The sequence below is a fragment of the Pelophylax lessonae genome (assembly GCF_965119305.1).
Source record: "Pelophylax lessonae genome assembly, chromosome: 1".
In the NCBI taxonomy this organism is placed as follows: domain Eukaryota; kingdom Metazoa; phylum Chordata; class Amphibia; order Anura; family Ranidae; genus Pelophylax; species Pelophylax lessonae.
In genome coordinates this window covers 202,751,954-202,768,358 of record NC_138768.1, presented here as the reverse complement: position 1 = coordinate 202,768,358, position 16,405 = coordinate 202,751,954, and the positions used below count along the sequence as shown (strand labels likewise).

General features: G+C 40.5%; 1 protein-coding gene across 3 annotated transcripts in view; it reads left to right on the top strand.

Moving 5' to 3' along the window:
• The window catches only part of MARCHF3 (membrane associated ring-CH-type finger 3), a 382,664-nt gene that overhangs the window by 277,091 nt on the left and 89,168 nt on the right, over positions 1-16,405 (top strand). For all 3 annotated transcript variants that reach the window (XM_082243695.1, XM_082243697.1, XM_082243696.1), the window contains exon 3: positions 9,672-9,876. In XM_082243695.1, the coding sequence (XP_082099821.1) occupies positions 9,672-9,876 (205 nt within the window). The remainder of the gene's footprint in view (positions 1-9,671; positions 9,877-16,405) is intronic.

Sequence of the window (16,405 nt, the reverse complement as noted above, 5' to 3'; positions counted from 1 at the left end):
GGGGTTACGTTCCGGACCCAGCCGCGAAAAGTGAAATCCCGCGAAATAGAAAAACCCTATTAAAATGCATTGTAGGCATGATTTTTTTACTGTCACTGTACGTGTAGAAGCATTTTAAGGTCTTTAAACACACTTTTAAAACAATAGAAACTCATTTAAACACATAAAAGATACTTAGAGACAGAGCAAGAGCTATGAAAAACACAAAAATCTTTCATTTTTAATGATTTATATAGTAAAATAACATTACAAAAAAAAACGCGAATTACCGGGACCGCAAAAACTGAACCGCGATGTAGCGGGGGATTACTGTAAAGCCAAGGGAATCACTTAAGCTTGCTACATAGTAAAAAAGTCTATTAGGAGAACAAGGGCAATACCTGTATGTTCAAGATGATAAAGCAATCGGCGTCCTCTCTGCACCACAGCCAGCAAACAAAAGCGCTGGTTGTGTGTTGCGAGAGGTGCACTATAAGAGTGCTGGCCGATTGATGAAGAATGTATGTCAGCTGGCTTCATAGGGGAGGGCTTCCCGAAGCGCTGGTGCCGGGACCGCCCCCAAATGACGTGCGTCACACATGACACGGTGTGGGCGGAAGCGGCATCTGCGCTCCACCGACACGGAGAGCAGAGCCGGAAGTGTGGACACACTACGGCTCCTGATTGGTCCAGGCTGAACCACATGGGGACAGAAGATGGAAGGAAAGGACCACGATACCCCACGCACAGCGCGGTGTATGTCTCCCCGTGTCGGGACGTCCAGTGAAGGAGGGGCACAACCCGGAACAAAAACAGCTTGCTGGAGAAAATTCTAAAACCATATTAATATGGAATTAATAGATTGATTGCAATGCAAAAAAATATACTATGATTATATCAATCAAAAGTGAGGATAATGGCTATAACTATTGCATATATCTGTCAGCAAAGGCACAGCCCACCGATGTGAACAATTAGAAACACTGGAGAACAAAAATGACAGGGTCATGAACAAAATAGGGGAAAAAAAAAAGTGTTTCTAATTGTTCACATCGGTGGGCTGTGCCTTTGCTGACAGATATATGCAATAATTATAGCCATTATCCTCACTTTTGATTGATATTGATTGAATTTTCTCCAGCAAGCTGTTTTTGTTCCGGGTTGTGCCCCTCCTTCACTGGACGTCCCGGCACGGGGAGACATACACCGCGCTGTGCGTGCGGTATCGTGGTCCTTTCCTTCCATCTTCTGTCCCCATGTGGTTCAGCCTGGACCAATCAGGAGCCGTAGTGTGTCCACACTTCCGGCTCTGCTCTCCGTGTCGGTGGAGCGCAGATGCCGCTTCCGCCCACACCGTGTCATGTGTGACGCACGTCATTTGGGGGCGGTCCCGGCACCAGCGCTACGGGAAGCCCTCCCCTATGAAGCCAGCTGACATACATTCTTCATCAATCGGCCAGCACTCTTATAGTGCACCTCTCGCAACACACAACCAGATCTTTTGTTTGCTGGCTGTGGTGCAGAGAGGATGCCGATTGCTTTATCATCTTGAACATACAGGTATTGCCCTTGTTCTCCTAATAGACTTTTTTACTATGTAGCAAGCTTAAGTGATTCCCTTGGCTTTATATGTATCCGCTATGTTTTCCAAACCCCCCTCTTTTGTTGGGCCATTTGTGGCATACTTCCCTTAAAGTGCTACAAATAAAATTCCCCCTTGTTTGTAAATTGAATATATTTACTTATGAAGCTCTGATCTGTCTATTTTTTAGATTGGTGCTGCCTACGTTTTTGACATATACCTTTGATAAAAGACTGTCCCTGGCTTCTTCAATTGGAGGACTTCAGATGTCCAGTATTTGCAGGTTGCGCACCTGACCTAAACAGCTGTGGTCTAATAATTAGTATATTTACCTACCATCTATATTATTGCATTTTGTCGCAAGGATACTCGCACCCACCAGATGTTTTTAACCGTGCAGGCTACCTAAATACAGTTACGCTTCAACCCTGTGAGTACTCGCTAATGTCATTGTATTTATTATGTGAACCTTTATAGTCACTTTACAATGTTTAAAACCTTTTAAAAAAAATTCATGGTTTTTTACATGTTAATTTATCTATCTTACTAGAGTACCGTTTGAACCATCCCCTGAAGAAGAAGCAAATCTCTCTGGCTTCGAAACATGTCGGGTTTTTAGTTCAAACTATTGTGGTTGTTTTACCTGTCTTTTTTTGCTTGCACTGATCTTAACCTATTAACATACGTGTTTACAAAATAAAATTATTTTTCTAAATAACTACTTTTTATATATAATTTCATGTGCCTGTAAAGTCCCAATAAGGGGAACCTCATTTTCTGTACACTGTTACTAGGGATGTGGCACACATAAAGCGCTAGGCTTAAGCACCCTTCATTTACCTGACTCTATGTCCCAGGCGCATATTGTGCTGCTGCTGAAACCAGGCAAGGACTTATCACACTGTTCCTCCTATAGACCCATTTCACTTTTAAACTTTGACCTCAAGATACTTACAAAAGTCCTTGCAAATAGTTATGAAGGTCATACCGTCTCTTATAGTTATTGACCAAACTGGATTTTTGCCAGGCAAAGCCACAGACATGAACATCCGCAGGGTTCTCACACATATCCAACTACCTTTGGACCAGGTGAATACTAGGGTGCTGGTAGCACTAGATATAAAAAAAGCATTTGATACTGTCCGACGGAGTTACATGTTGAAGGTACTAGAGCTTTTTGGTTTATGCCCCACGTTTAGAAAGTGGATCACTTTCTTATATAGGAATCCTATGGCCTGTATTTGGTTGCCGCGTAGGCTGTTGCTCCCATTCCAAATAAAAAGGGTAATGAGGCAGGGGTGTCTGTTATCTCCTGCCCTATTCGCCTTGGCCATGGAACTACTGGCCGGGGCCCTGAGGGCGCCGCGGGGGGTGACTGGGCTCTGTGTTGGCTCGATCATGGAGAAATTGGTACTTTATGCTGATGACCTAGTTCTCTTTCTCCATGACCCTGGCTCTTCGCTCTTGGAGGCCTTGCGGATCCTGACGTGTTTCTCGGTATTCTCAGGATTGAAAACCAACTGGGAAAAGTCGCTTACTCTCCCTATGGACCCGGGGGCGAGAGACCTGTCCGATGAAAACCTGCCTTTACAATGGGCAACAAGTATTCCCTATTTGGATATTAACATCACTTTCAATTTTAAAGACTTTTATAAACTAAATTTGCTTCCAGTACTACAATGGAGTAAACAGAGGTTGAAGGCCTGGTCTCACTTACCCCTATCGCTGATAGGAAAAATCAACTTTATTCAGATGAAAATTCTCGCAGTAATACTTTATATTTTGAGACATTCCCATATATGGATTCCAAAGTCACTATTTAAGCAATTTGATTCCCACATTAGCTTGTTCCTATGGCAGTTACACCCGGCCAGGTTTAGGAAGAAGATTTTACGCAGATCCACGACTCGGAGAGGGGGGGGGGTTTGGCCTGTCCAGACATATATACTTACTTCCTAGCGGCTATGCTTATGCATGCCCATGCCTAGCTCATCTCTGATGACACCAATGCCTCAGTGGTGCTGGGAGCAACTCACTCTGGCTCCTATGAGGCATTGTATAACTTGCTCTATAGAGGTTTGAGGTTTTCCCACCCGTAATAATTAAACCAAATAGCAACCGTAACTGCTGGTTCCCTGATACACCCCTTAATCCGATGCTCCCAGAACTTCAATCGATTCAGGACCCAGGGTTGTGGGCATCCAGGAGCATTAGGTACTTAAAAGATTTAAGTGACGATGATACTCTGGTTACCTTTGATATACTTGAAAATAAATTTGATTTGCCAAATTCCTTCTTCAGACTTTTGCAAATTCGCCATGCCTGTGGGTCACAATTGAAATATATGGCGATTTGCTTAGAACAGGACGATCTAGAGTCTCTCCTTCGAGATGAAGATCTCCACAAACCCCTTACTATGACTTATAAAGCATTACTGCCATCCATTCAGATAAGACTGGACACTTTAAAAGCCCAGTGGCGTGGTGAGGAACAGGATCTGGATGAGGAAGATTGGTAAGACGTGGGAGTACCCCTATTAACACTTAATAGCTACCAGGGACAGGTTAATCCAATTTAAGATTGTGCATAGGATATAATTCACACCACAAAGGCTACATTGTGTATATATATCCAAGAATTCCGGCCCCTTGCTGGAGATGCCCAATGGAGCCTGCTGGTTTTTCTTATATCTTTTGGGAGTGCCCACAAATACAATTTTACTGGCGAGAAGTGACCACATTTATTCAAACCCTGACTACTATACCCATTCCCTTGAAACTTAGTGTCTGCCTTCTGGGATTGGTTGACTCCTTGGCTTTTGCCAGGGATACTCACACGCTATTGGGGATACTACTGTTTAATGCTAAGAAGGCCATTTTGCTTAGATAGAAATCTGATAAAGCTCCTACCTTGTCTCTTTGGAAACAGTTGGTCAATACCGTTATAGCTCTTGTAGCTCTTATAGCTCACCTACTACTCTCGAGGTTGTCCTAAAAAAATGTGAAAAGTTGTGAGACATCTGGATTAACTCTACTGCAGACCATCAATATGTTCATAGATTTCCTGCCTTGGGCCACTTGTCAGCATAGCTGGGTAGGGAATATACCCCCATAAAAATAGGTCCTATTACATCCCCGGGTGTGTAACTGGAAGACTATATGCATTTTCTTTTTTGCTAAAGGGGTGACATTCCAAGTATGAGATATGACCACGAGTTATTAGTTATCTTACAACCCCTCAGCCAAGGTGTAGACCTGAGCATCTAAGGTTTAGTAAGCTAGTTACCTAGTGAATGTAGCTGCATTAGTATTTTATCTGTTATGCATCACAGCTGGGGAATGCCCCAAGGCTTTTATTTGTAATCGCTGTTATATACTCTTGAATAAAGAGAAGTTTTCAAAAAAAAAATATATATATATATAAATATTCATTAGATCATCAATAGGTGACTTTAGAAGCAACTAGTGTTAAGTGTTTGAATCTAACTTGGTATCAGCCTCTTTCAATCTCCTGTACAACAGACTCAGATTGGGAGAGGGAAGAGGTGCAAGGAGCCAGCCAGTCAACTGTTCTGCAGTGTTCATGTGGTAGCAAAGATCATGCAGACAGGAGAAAAGAGCAGAGTGACTAAGAGATGAACTCCTAAAGATGTTGCTTCTCTTTCCCTGTCAAGTCATAGGCTGGAAAAGGCAAAAAGAGGTGCGGGATACAGGTTTTCTATCGGTAAGTTGAATGATTACTGGGCTTACTACCTTCAGTTCGACAGCAATCTAAAAAACATGGACAGCCCCCTAAAAAAAAGTTGAGAACCACATATATGCCATCTAATGAAAATGTAATGGCTGGATAAGGAGGTGAGATCCAGTGATGAGTCTGTGAAAGGAAGCAGAGTACAGGGATGGGGGATGGGCAGAGAGACAGAGCATTGTGTATATAAGGCAGCAGTGTGATCCAAGGGGAGGGGGGCAGAGAGCCAGAGTATTGTATGTATAAGGCATGTAAAATTAATGTTAGTGGAAATGGTTAGTGACAACTGCTCTACAGTGTGTACTTGTCAATTTGTTTTTCCTTTTTATTGGTTGAACTAGATGGACTTTTTTCAACCTAACTACTGTATGAAATTAGGAACACTAAGTGCCATTTCTACCTGCTGCTTTGTTCCTCTGCTATCAGCATGAATCACTTCTGTCAAGTTTTCTTGACAACACGCGAAAAATGGTGACAAGGGAGAGGAACCTTCAGCAGATTGACAGCCTAAGCTGTGTTCCTGTGTGCTGTGTGGAGGGGGGAGTGTCTTCTCACTTCCAATCAGCTCTCAGAGCTATCCTCACTGAGCTCTGCAGAGTGTAATTATAGCTCACTGTCCCTTTATTCTGAGCTCTCAAACAAGCTTTATAAAGTCAGAACTTTGAATGGATGTAGAGAAGAGAAGACTGCAGATAGACAGGATTTGTTTAATCTCTGCGTATAAACGTCGATGACTATATGAAAGCATTTACAACCACTTTAAGCCAATTTAAGAGTCCCACTATATAAAATTGGGTTGGGTAAAAGCTTTTGACTTAGACATTTGTTTTGTGGTCTCATTTGACTTTATTCAGGCTGGAGGCTGGGACAAGACCTATGTGTAGTACTTAACCACAGTAAAAAAAAAATTCAGGTCTCCAGGCCAGCTGTGCTGTCTGGCAGGCTTGGTAAATTTCAGAAATGAAAGGACAGGAGTAAAAATTCCTTGGTTACTCTAATGTATGTTTTTTATTTGTGCGTTTAGTTGTTTTCCTGGAGTCCAGCTTTAGAGCAACTCTATTACCGTTTAAACAAAGCTTTAAAAATACTTCTGTGTAAATGAGTGTCAGATGCTTGATTCCCCACTCTGCACTGTGGTTCATTTTAATGACCCCCCTATGCCAGTACAGGACATAGGAGTAAAGTAGCAGCAAGAAAGCACAGTGTGCATCAGGGGAGCAGACAGCCAACAAACCCAGAATTGTCTTGAAGCTAGTAGTGTTCTAAGACCGTGAAGATTGGAAGTTCAGGAGGAAGGAGGGAAGCCTTTTTGAAACTTTGTTTAGGTAGTGATAGAGTTGCTTTACTGCTCGTGCATATCGATGGAAATACAAGCTTATTGTACAGCATAAAACGCACCTGTATTCGTGACACCCGGGAAACTCGCCTGGTGAATAATTCTTTAGCTTGGGATTGTATTGACAGGATCCGCTTTATGCGAGTATGCTTGGTATACTGGTATACCTCCATTTACAGGCACATGTGTATGGATGTAATTTCCTGAACCAGCATGGCTCCCAGGTGCTGCACATACATGCTTAATTTATTCTGTATGCCCATATGCCCATATTTTACATCTGTGTGCATCAACCCCAAAAGTTTGCACAAGGATCTTCCCCTTTTAATTACAATTCATCTTGCATTTTATCTTGTTTGAATCAGTGTCCCACTACCTGCATTTGTTTTGCGTACTGATGTTCAAATATGGTTTCCATTGCTGCTTTTCAGTGAAGGTTCATATAATCACAATTTGGAAATAAAAATGTTGCTAGTATCCTGAAGTGCTGATGTTTTAAAGTAAGCAAATTCTCAGACGGTACAACTTTCTTTGTGGAATAGATTTAACAATGGGAATTTTTTTTTTGGCTGTGTAAACACAAGCACATTTTAACAAAACTATCCAAACGCATATGGAAAATGTGTGCTTTCCAATGAATAAATCATGGTGCAAAGTATAAAAATTGAATCTTTTTCAGCGCCATGAAGAATTTTCTTCCCATTGAAAACAAGACCTACAAGGTTGCATGCTTATTATATTTTACTTTTCAGATGATTGATGAAGGCACAGAATATGTTTTTTCTGTATATGGTAGTTCAGAAGTATAACTATTGCTAGGTTGTGGTTTTGAGTACAATGTGTAGTTCTTTTTTCTGTGGTTTTGAACAGTGTGACGTTCTTTTCTTTTTTTTTTAACAGAACAGCAATAAGTTTAAACATTATTGATAGAAGTATAATAGATTCCAAAGTTGCAAGTGTCCTTTCTTCACAAACTCTTTATAAAATGTCTTTCTTTGTCAGGTATTCAGTGATGGTACTTAAGAAATCCCAGCTTGTACCATATGGGTCTCTAATGCAAATAAACCTACTGCATTTGCATTTTTCAGACTTGGAGCCCATTCAGACTGCCGCGACTTGTCAGGCGACTTGTCAGCCTGACAAGTCGCGGTTGGTCGCGGTCCATTGAGTAGTACAGGACCCGTTCTAATAGGAGCGACACAAGTCGCTCCGACCTAGAAAAAGGGTCCTGTACTACTTTTTGGCAACCTCGGAGCGACTTGCATAGACTTCCATTATGTGAAGTCCCTGCAAGTCGCGCCGAAGTCGCGGTGCACAGCGGTGCACGCGACTTCACAGGTCGCCCCCCGAAGTCGTGCCGCCTCAGTGTGAACCGGCTCTTACCGTATATCCAAATCCAACATTTTTGTTAATTTTTTGTTAGAGAAGGGAAAAATAAAATCTTTGTATCTGCTGTCTGTGTATCTGCTGATGATTCACCCTTTTTTTTTTGTTCTGGTGACTATTTTCACCAAGACAGAAAGTGAAGAGAAATCAAAACTTAGATGTGTCCCTGAAACAGTATAAGGACAAAGTTATCCAAAAGGGACACCTGCCCAAGTAACAACTGCTCAAAAAGAATTTCCTCTTACGTTTAGAGAGATTTTCACTCACTTGTTCCTTTAGTGCAAGACAGGAAATAAGGGAAAGATCCCCAACAGAACACAAATGTTCAAAACAAAAAGAACCATAACAAAGGGTTTAGATATTCCCTACTATTCAAAATGGGGAAATTATCTCAGAAAATCGGTGCCAACATTTAGATGTGTTAGAAAATCATTATGCCTTGAGATCTCAACAATGACTGCCCAGCATAGAAGTCAGTAAGAAGGGGCTTTGAAGTTGGGTTTTAGTTTGCAGTTTGGGTGAAATAAAGTATGCGTCCTTTCAATATGTTTTGTAACCATAGTTCGTTAAGAGGTATCCATAGATATTAAATTGGATAGGAATTAGGAAAAATCCCAGTCTGTACAAGTAATGTGACCATTTGAGCACTGCTTTTGATGATTTGGCAAGGTTTTGCTTCTTATGGCTTTCCTAGGGGTTAAAAACTGTAGAGCAAGTAGTGGTTAGTCGCATTCAACTGGACTTGTTCTGTAATGTTGAAAATATTTTGCAGCTTATCCAAGACACTTCTTTGGCTCTAATTATAGAAGTCTAGTTGATTGTGACTAACCACTGCTAGCTGTACCTGGATAATTGAAACCTTCATAAATTCATTGTAGATATATTTCAGTTAATTGAATGGAACCTTTTGGACATGTTTGGTAGAACGAAACATTATTTTCAAAGAGCAGGGATACAGTAAAAGTTGAAAAGATGAGAACTGTTCATTGCCTTTTATAGGCTTTAGATTATAGTTGTTTACCTGCAATTATTCCAATATAGGATTCTTATAATACCCAACAAATGCAAATATTTGCCACTGAGTGTAGTGTGTGTGTGTGTGTATATATATGTATATATATATATATATATATATATATATATATATATATACTAAAAACTGCAATGAATAGGATAATGTTTTCTAGCCATGCATTTCAGTGTTTTATTTGGCTGTTGATCGGCAGACATGTATTAAATCATTTTCACAGATACGCTTTCAAAGTATCACATTGTCTAACGTGTTAGTATCAAACAGAAGACTCTAATGTCTATGAGCACATTAACCTTTCAGCAGAAATGTAAGGCTTCCGTTCAGTTCCTGAGGAAAGTCTCTTAGTCATGAAGTAGGAAATTGGTACATCCCTGTGATCTTCAGCTTGATGAAGCCTCCGTTCGCATATCAAAAGCAACTAAAATAATCTGAATACTGTTACATTATTTAGCTGAAAGTAAGCACAGAAGATTCTAAGAAATTAAATATGAAGTTACAGATTTTCATTGTCAGTGACTTGCAGGATGTTGTAATCTTGGTACATAGGCACCTTTTTCATTTGAAGAATGTAATTTATATTCCTTTGAAATTCTTTGCTTGTCTTTTAGCACTTTCAATGACCGGCCAATGTGCAGAATATGCCATGAAGGAAGTAACCAAGAAGATCTTCTTTCTCCATGTGAATGTACTGGAACATTAGGGACAATACACCGCAGCTGCCTGGAGCACTGGCTTTCATCATCCAACACCAGCTACTGTGAACTCTGTCACTTCAGGTTCTCTGTGGAACGCAAGCCTAGACCTTTAGTGGAGGTCAGTCAGTAATGTGCTGTTATAGCTTTACAGTTACTCTGACTTGATTCTTTCTGAAATATGATTCTGCACTGCATTCTGCCATCACAGGTGTTGGAGTTGGGTTTGGTGCAAAACATGTCTTGTAGTTCTAAATTTTTGTGGTGCATATCAGATTTTGTTTATTATTCAGCTCAACTAATATGTGCCAGTGTTAAGGATTTTTTTTATAGCAATATATAGTAGTAAGTCTTGAAAAGAAAAAAAAAAGCTAATGAATGAATTCACCACTGATCTCTGCATTAGTGAAGATAGACTGGTCCCTCAATGCACTTAGATTCCTGATCCCTCAATGCACTTAGATTCCTGATCCCTCAATGCACTTAGATTCCTGATCCCTCAATGCCCTTAGATTCCTGATCCCTCAATGCACTTAGATTCCTGATTCCTCAATGCCCTTAGATTCCTGATCCCTCAATGCCCTTAGATTCCTGATCCCTCAATGCCCTTAGATTCCTGATCCCTCAATGCACTTAGATTCCTGATCCCTCAATGCACTTAGATTCCTGATCCCTCAATGCCCTTAGATTCCTGATCCCTCAATGCACTTAGATTCCTGAACCCTCAATGCACTTAGGGTTTTATACATTGTCACTTTGCCACTACTGTAGTAACATAGAGGCTCTCAAGTGAATCCATAGCTGAGGATCCAACGCATTCCCCTCACAGATTATGTTTGATCTTCAGCTGGCAGTTTATCTTCACTGCAGAAACTGGCAACATGGGTACCAGGAGAGGTGATTTTTCAGTGTCTTCTTTGCCAGGAACCATTGAATGTAAAGTTTGATGTTAGCAGCAGAAACGCATTAAAGTATACTCATAGGTAGACAAAAAATCAGTATGTAATATATTTGCATACATTATAAATTGAATGGCCACCTTTAATTTTTATAATGCTCATTCATTCACATAGTAAATACTTGATGATCCTATCACTCCACAACCCTTTCTCCACAAGGTGACAATGCTATTTTACCTACAGTAAATTCACTGCAGCATTTTTCCAAATCGCCTTTCAGGACAGCACCTGGAGAAAGCGCAGCTCCACCCAACTTTCCCAGGAAACACTGCAGCCTTTAAATTCCCTCCTTTTCCACCATGCCTTCGGTTATTGTGTTTCCTCCACCATGGTGGAAGCGCTGCAGGGAACCAGTTAGGGGGGCTGTGCTCTCTCCAGGTGGAGAAAAGGGTAGGCTTACTTCTAGGCTTTTGCTTTGTATTGACCATCCCATCTGCAGTGTCCTGATGTATACTAAGGAGGTGGGTTATGAACATTGTCACTGAGGACAATTCTCCTTCTCCTTAACAATCCGAGCAGGTAAAGGGATCCAAGAGCCAGGTAAAGGGAGACAGTTGTCACTTTCTCAAGACACAGGCCATCCTCCTGGAATTCTGCTCCCAACTGCATCAGAGTGAACATCTCTGAGGCATCCGTGACAACATCATCATAAGTAAAAAAAATAATACATAACAAAAAAAAACAGGATAGCATCTACAAAGTTAGGGGAGTTGCCATGAAAAAAGTAGGGCATGTTCTGTTTTTTTTTTTTTTTAGCGTAGGGCAGTTCAATGCATTTGTGTGAACTGCTCCTTTTGAAATACATTGCTCTTACAATGTAAATGCATTGGCATGGATTGGTCAATGCATGTAAGCACATCTGGTGCGAATAGATCCTAAAAGCCTGTACACACGATCAGAAAATTGCACAAAAAATACCGCTTTCGAATCGATTGTACAAAAATCTGATCGTTAGTATACAGCTTTCGAGAGCCGATCACGTCAGTTCATCTGATTTTATCCGATGAAACAAGCACGAAAATTTTTCTTGTACAACTTTCATTTAATCAGCACAGTTGTCATTCAAAAATACAATACTACACATTCCATCACTTCAGAATTTTTAATCTGCCCTACGAGCATTTTCGGCACTTTAGTAAACTATTCGTTTTTCGATACAAGACTAGCATGCAAAAACAAAACAGACGATCATTCGTCCGATAATCTCGAGGTGTGTACCAGGCATAAGTGTGCAGACTGCAGTTTGCATTTCCTAAGCTATTATTATACTCTGCACTTCCAAGAATGTATCTAAATATTGGCAACTAAGCATTGCACATACGTTATTTATCTTGAAATTCTCAGAGCACTATTTCTATGTTGAAACACTTGTCATCTCTTAAAACATCAAATAAATAAATCCTGCATTGTCTGCGTGAAGCTGGCTGACTTTCGCTATAGTGCGAGTTGTAATTAAATAACAAAAGCAAAAAACATATGTCATGCACAGTAATCTTGGTATACAGAATCCTAATGAAGGTGCTGCTGTGATTTACAGAATTTGTTACTCAAAATACTCTTTTTTACCTGGTTAAGAGTTTAGCAATGTTGGCATTTGCCTAAATGGTCAGCCTGCTGATTATTTATTTTTCTCCTTAAGAGTGTCTCACTAGAAATGTGGCTTGGTTAGTGTTAAAGATTGCATAGGAACTTGCTTGAGAAGCATTGTTGGGGAAAATGGCATATATGGGGCTTGCTACATCAGCAAAACTTGTTTGATCCATATCAACATCCACTAGCACTGGTTTCTAGAGTAGATTTTAATGTTCTAATTATAGGAGGTCTTCTTCATAGACACCACCCCTGTGAGGTTGAAAATCCCATTGCATAGATGGAGTGTGGCTTATTTTTGGGGCTTAATGGTGACCGCATAGACTGGTTGTTCATTGACAATGAGCTACATGGGTTCTAGGACAGTCTTCATGGATGAAATATTTAACACGGGCATGTGATTCAATTTCAAACTGCTTTACAACTAACTGCTTGGATCTAACTAACACTTTAGATGCTCTGTGCTTCACTAGCATAAAAAATCCTCATTCAAACCGTATTGCACTGGGTAAATAACATACCGGTAATACAAAGAGAAAGTTTGCTGTAATGAATGACAAATAGCCAACTGCTGCACCTTGTGTGCAGACTAATGTAAGCTGATTTTTGGATGGTCGTTTAAAGTCACTGCACACCACTCTTCTTACACTATTTTATATCAGTCTTAAAGTATTGATTAACGTATGTTATACTTTGGATGTTTTGAACATGTTTGACCTATACTATATTTAGTATGTTTTTTCATAAAAAAAATTTTCAGGACTATACCAACCAGATCAAAAAATGCCATTATATGATATTTTTAAATAAAGGAAAAAATGAAAACTATACACACATAGTCCACCCATATTTGGCAACAACTTCAATGGCTGTCTTCAGTAATGCAGTAATGTTTCTTGCATCCATAAAAACACAATATATAATAAGTACAAGTGTTAAAGCTGGCCTGTTATAAAATCTACTGTTCATTATCTAAAATTATTCATTTAAAATCTAGATAGTACTTTTTTTTTTCGTATTTGAAAAAATTGACTGTGTGTGTAAAAAATCTTCCCCCTTCATCAGTCCACTCATACTCTCCTCTCCAGCAATCCCCTACAACTACTCCTTCCATTACAACTGGAAACAAAATAACAAAATAATCCATATCAGCTGGTGTCAGAGTTTAGAACAGAGTTTCTCAATCAGGGTTCCATGGAACCACTGGGTTCCTCAAAAGGTTGCCAGAGGTTCCTTGAAGCAATTCTGCCCCATTAGATAAGTTCCCACTGACACTATTGATCTTCCCACCGACCATCACACTAATTTATCATGTGCTGCAGATGTTGTAATTTTTTGCAGGGGTTCCCTGAGAGCATAAAGTTATTTCAGGGATTCCTCTGTATTGAAAAAGTTGAGAAAGGCTGGTCTAGAAGGAACTGTATCATCTCTCCCTCTGCCTTGTAATGATCTGCGATTGTCTAAAAGATCTTAGTACTACATAATGGGAGGAGGTTCCATGCTCCTCCATACCCAGAAGCATCAGGTAAGTAGCTGTGGGGGATTGTTGAATGGCTGAGTATCAGTGGGTTGAAGAAGGAGCTTATACAGCTACTATCTCTTGTACCTTGACTTTTTACAGTCCGAGGCCAATCCAGATTAGTTGTTCCTTGTAGATTTTCCTTAGGTTGCTGGAACATTTATACACTGCTCAAAAAAAAAGGAACACTTTTTAATTAGAGTATAGCATCAAGTCACTGAAACTCATGTGATATTAATCTGGTCAGTTAAGTAGCAGAGGGGGTTGTTAATCAGTTTCAGCTGCTTTGGTGCTAATGAAATTAACAGGTGCACTAGATGGGCAACAATGAGATGACCTCCAAAACAGGAATGGTTTACAGGTGGAGGCCACTGAATTTTTTTTTCCCCTACTCATCTTTTCTGACTGTTTTTACTAGTTCTGCATTTGTCTAGGGGCAGTGTCACTACTGGTAGCATGAGGCGATACCTGGACCCTATAAAGATTGCACAGGCAGTCCAACTCCTCCAGGATTGCACATCAATACCTGCCAGTTCCAGAAGGCAATGTCTCAAGAGCATTGAGGAGATTTCAGGGGAGAGGCAGTTACTCTGGGAGAGCTGGACAGGACCGTAGAAGGTCCTTAACCCATCAGCAGGACCAGTATCTGCTCTTTTGTGCAAGGGGGGCACAAGATGAGCACTGCCAGAGCCCTACAAAATGACCTCCAGCAGGCCACTGGTGGGAATGTCTGACCAAACACTCAGAAACAGACTTCATGAGGGTGGCCTGAGGGCCCAATGTCCTTTTAGTGGGCCCTGTGCTCACTGCCCAGCACGGTGGAGCTCAATTAGCATTTGCCATTGAACACCAGAATTGGCAGGTCTGCCACTGGTGCCCTGTGCTTTTTACAGATGAGAGCAGGTTTGCCCTGAGCACATGTGACAGATGTGAAAAGGTCTGGAGAAGCTGTGGAGAAAGTTATGCTGCTTGTAACATCGTTCAGCATGACTGTTTTTTATTGGATGGTCTTGAGAGGCATATCCATGGAGGGACACGCAGACCTCTACAGGCTAGACAATGGCACCCTGACTGCCATTAGGTATTGGGATTAAATCCTTAGACCTATTGTCAGATCCTACGCTGGTGCAGTGGGTCCTGGGTTCCTCCTGGTGTACGACAATGCTCGGCCTCGTGGAGAGAGTATGCAGCCAGTTCCTCGAAGATGAAGGAAATTACCCCACGCTCGCATGACCTAAATCCAATAGAACACCACTGGGACATTATGTTTCGGTCCATCTGATGCTGCCAGGTTGCACCTCAGTCTGTTCAGGAGCTCAGTGATGCCCTGGTCCAGATCTGGGTGGAAATACCCCAGGACACCATCTGTTGTCTCATTAGGAGCATGCCCCGACGTTGTCAGGCATGCATACAAGCATGTGGGGGCCATACAAACTACTAGTACCATTTTGAGTTATTGCAATGAAATTTCAGCATAATGGACTAGCCTGCTGCATCATTTTTCACTTTGATTTTAAGGGTGCCTTTCAATTCAACTTTCTGTAGGTTGATAATTTCCATCAAACAATGTGTTATCCTTTCAATCCTAACACATTACCCAGTTCATATTAGTATAGATATCTAGCATGATATTTTTTCCCCATTGAGATCTAATGTATTTTCAAAGTGTTCCTTTAATTTTTTTGAGCAATGTATATAATCTTAACTAATTTCTGTTTTTTTCTCATAATATTTTACTATTATTGATACATTTCTAAATGGTATTTAAAATGTATTTATGCACAATCTTTTTTTTTTTGTTGTTGTTTGAAAAGCAGTATTCCCATGAGCTCTGAAGACCTCATACACGCTCAAAAAAATCCATTAATACACACCAGTATCATTTTTGCATGATTGAATGCCCGCTGGAAATTTACTCCAGTTTTGCTTTTCATGTGCTTCAAAACTGATTGAGATCTTCCCATATCTCCTCCATGTTCCTCTAAGAGAAACAGACAAGGAGCTGAAATTAGAATGTAGATTCTGTGTCTGCTCCTTGAAAGCTGAGGAATTTGCTAGATTAAAGTTCAGACTGACTAAATCACATCATTATAATTGTTTTTTATCCAGCTTGTCCTGACTATTCATGTCATCTGGCTTGTCTGCAGTAAAAGATAACGGTTCAATCCTGACTTTAACAATGGGAAAATTAACGCATTCTACGCTGGAGAAATTCATCCTATGGCACAGCATCATTAAGCTGCAGGCTTCATCAAACTCTCTATCGATTGACACATTAAAAGCTTCCTATTGCTTGTAGCGTGATGACATTTGATTCTGTCTTTTCTTTTAAATCTGTGTAGGGTACCAGCAAGTCAGGCTCTAACGGGGCAGGGAAGCTTTGGCTAAACTATAACATCAAATTGTTTTCTCCTTCTTACAACAAATGTCACTTTTCACTGTGTACTTCTAGAGAGTTTAATTGACCTTTTATGTAAATGTTTTTGTAGAAAATCTTTAGAAGGTAAGAAATGCACTAGAAAGAGCAAAGGTTGTGAATCGTTAGTGGATTTATTGAAACGGAATGGGCTAATTATGCTTTT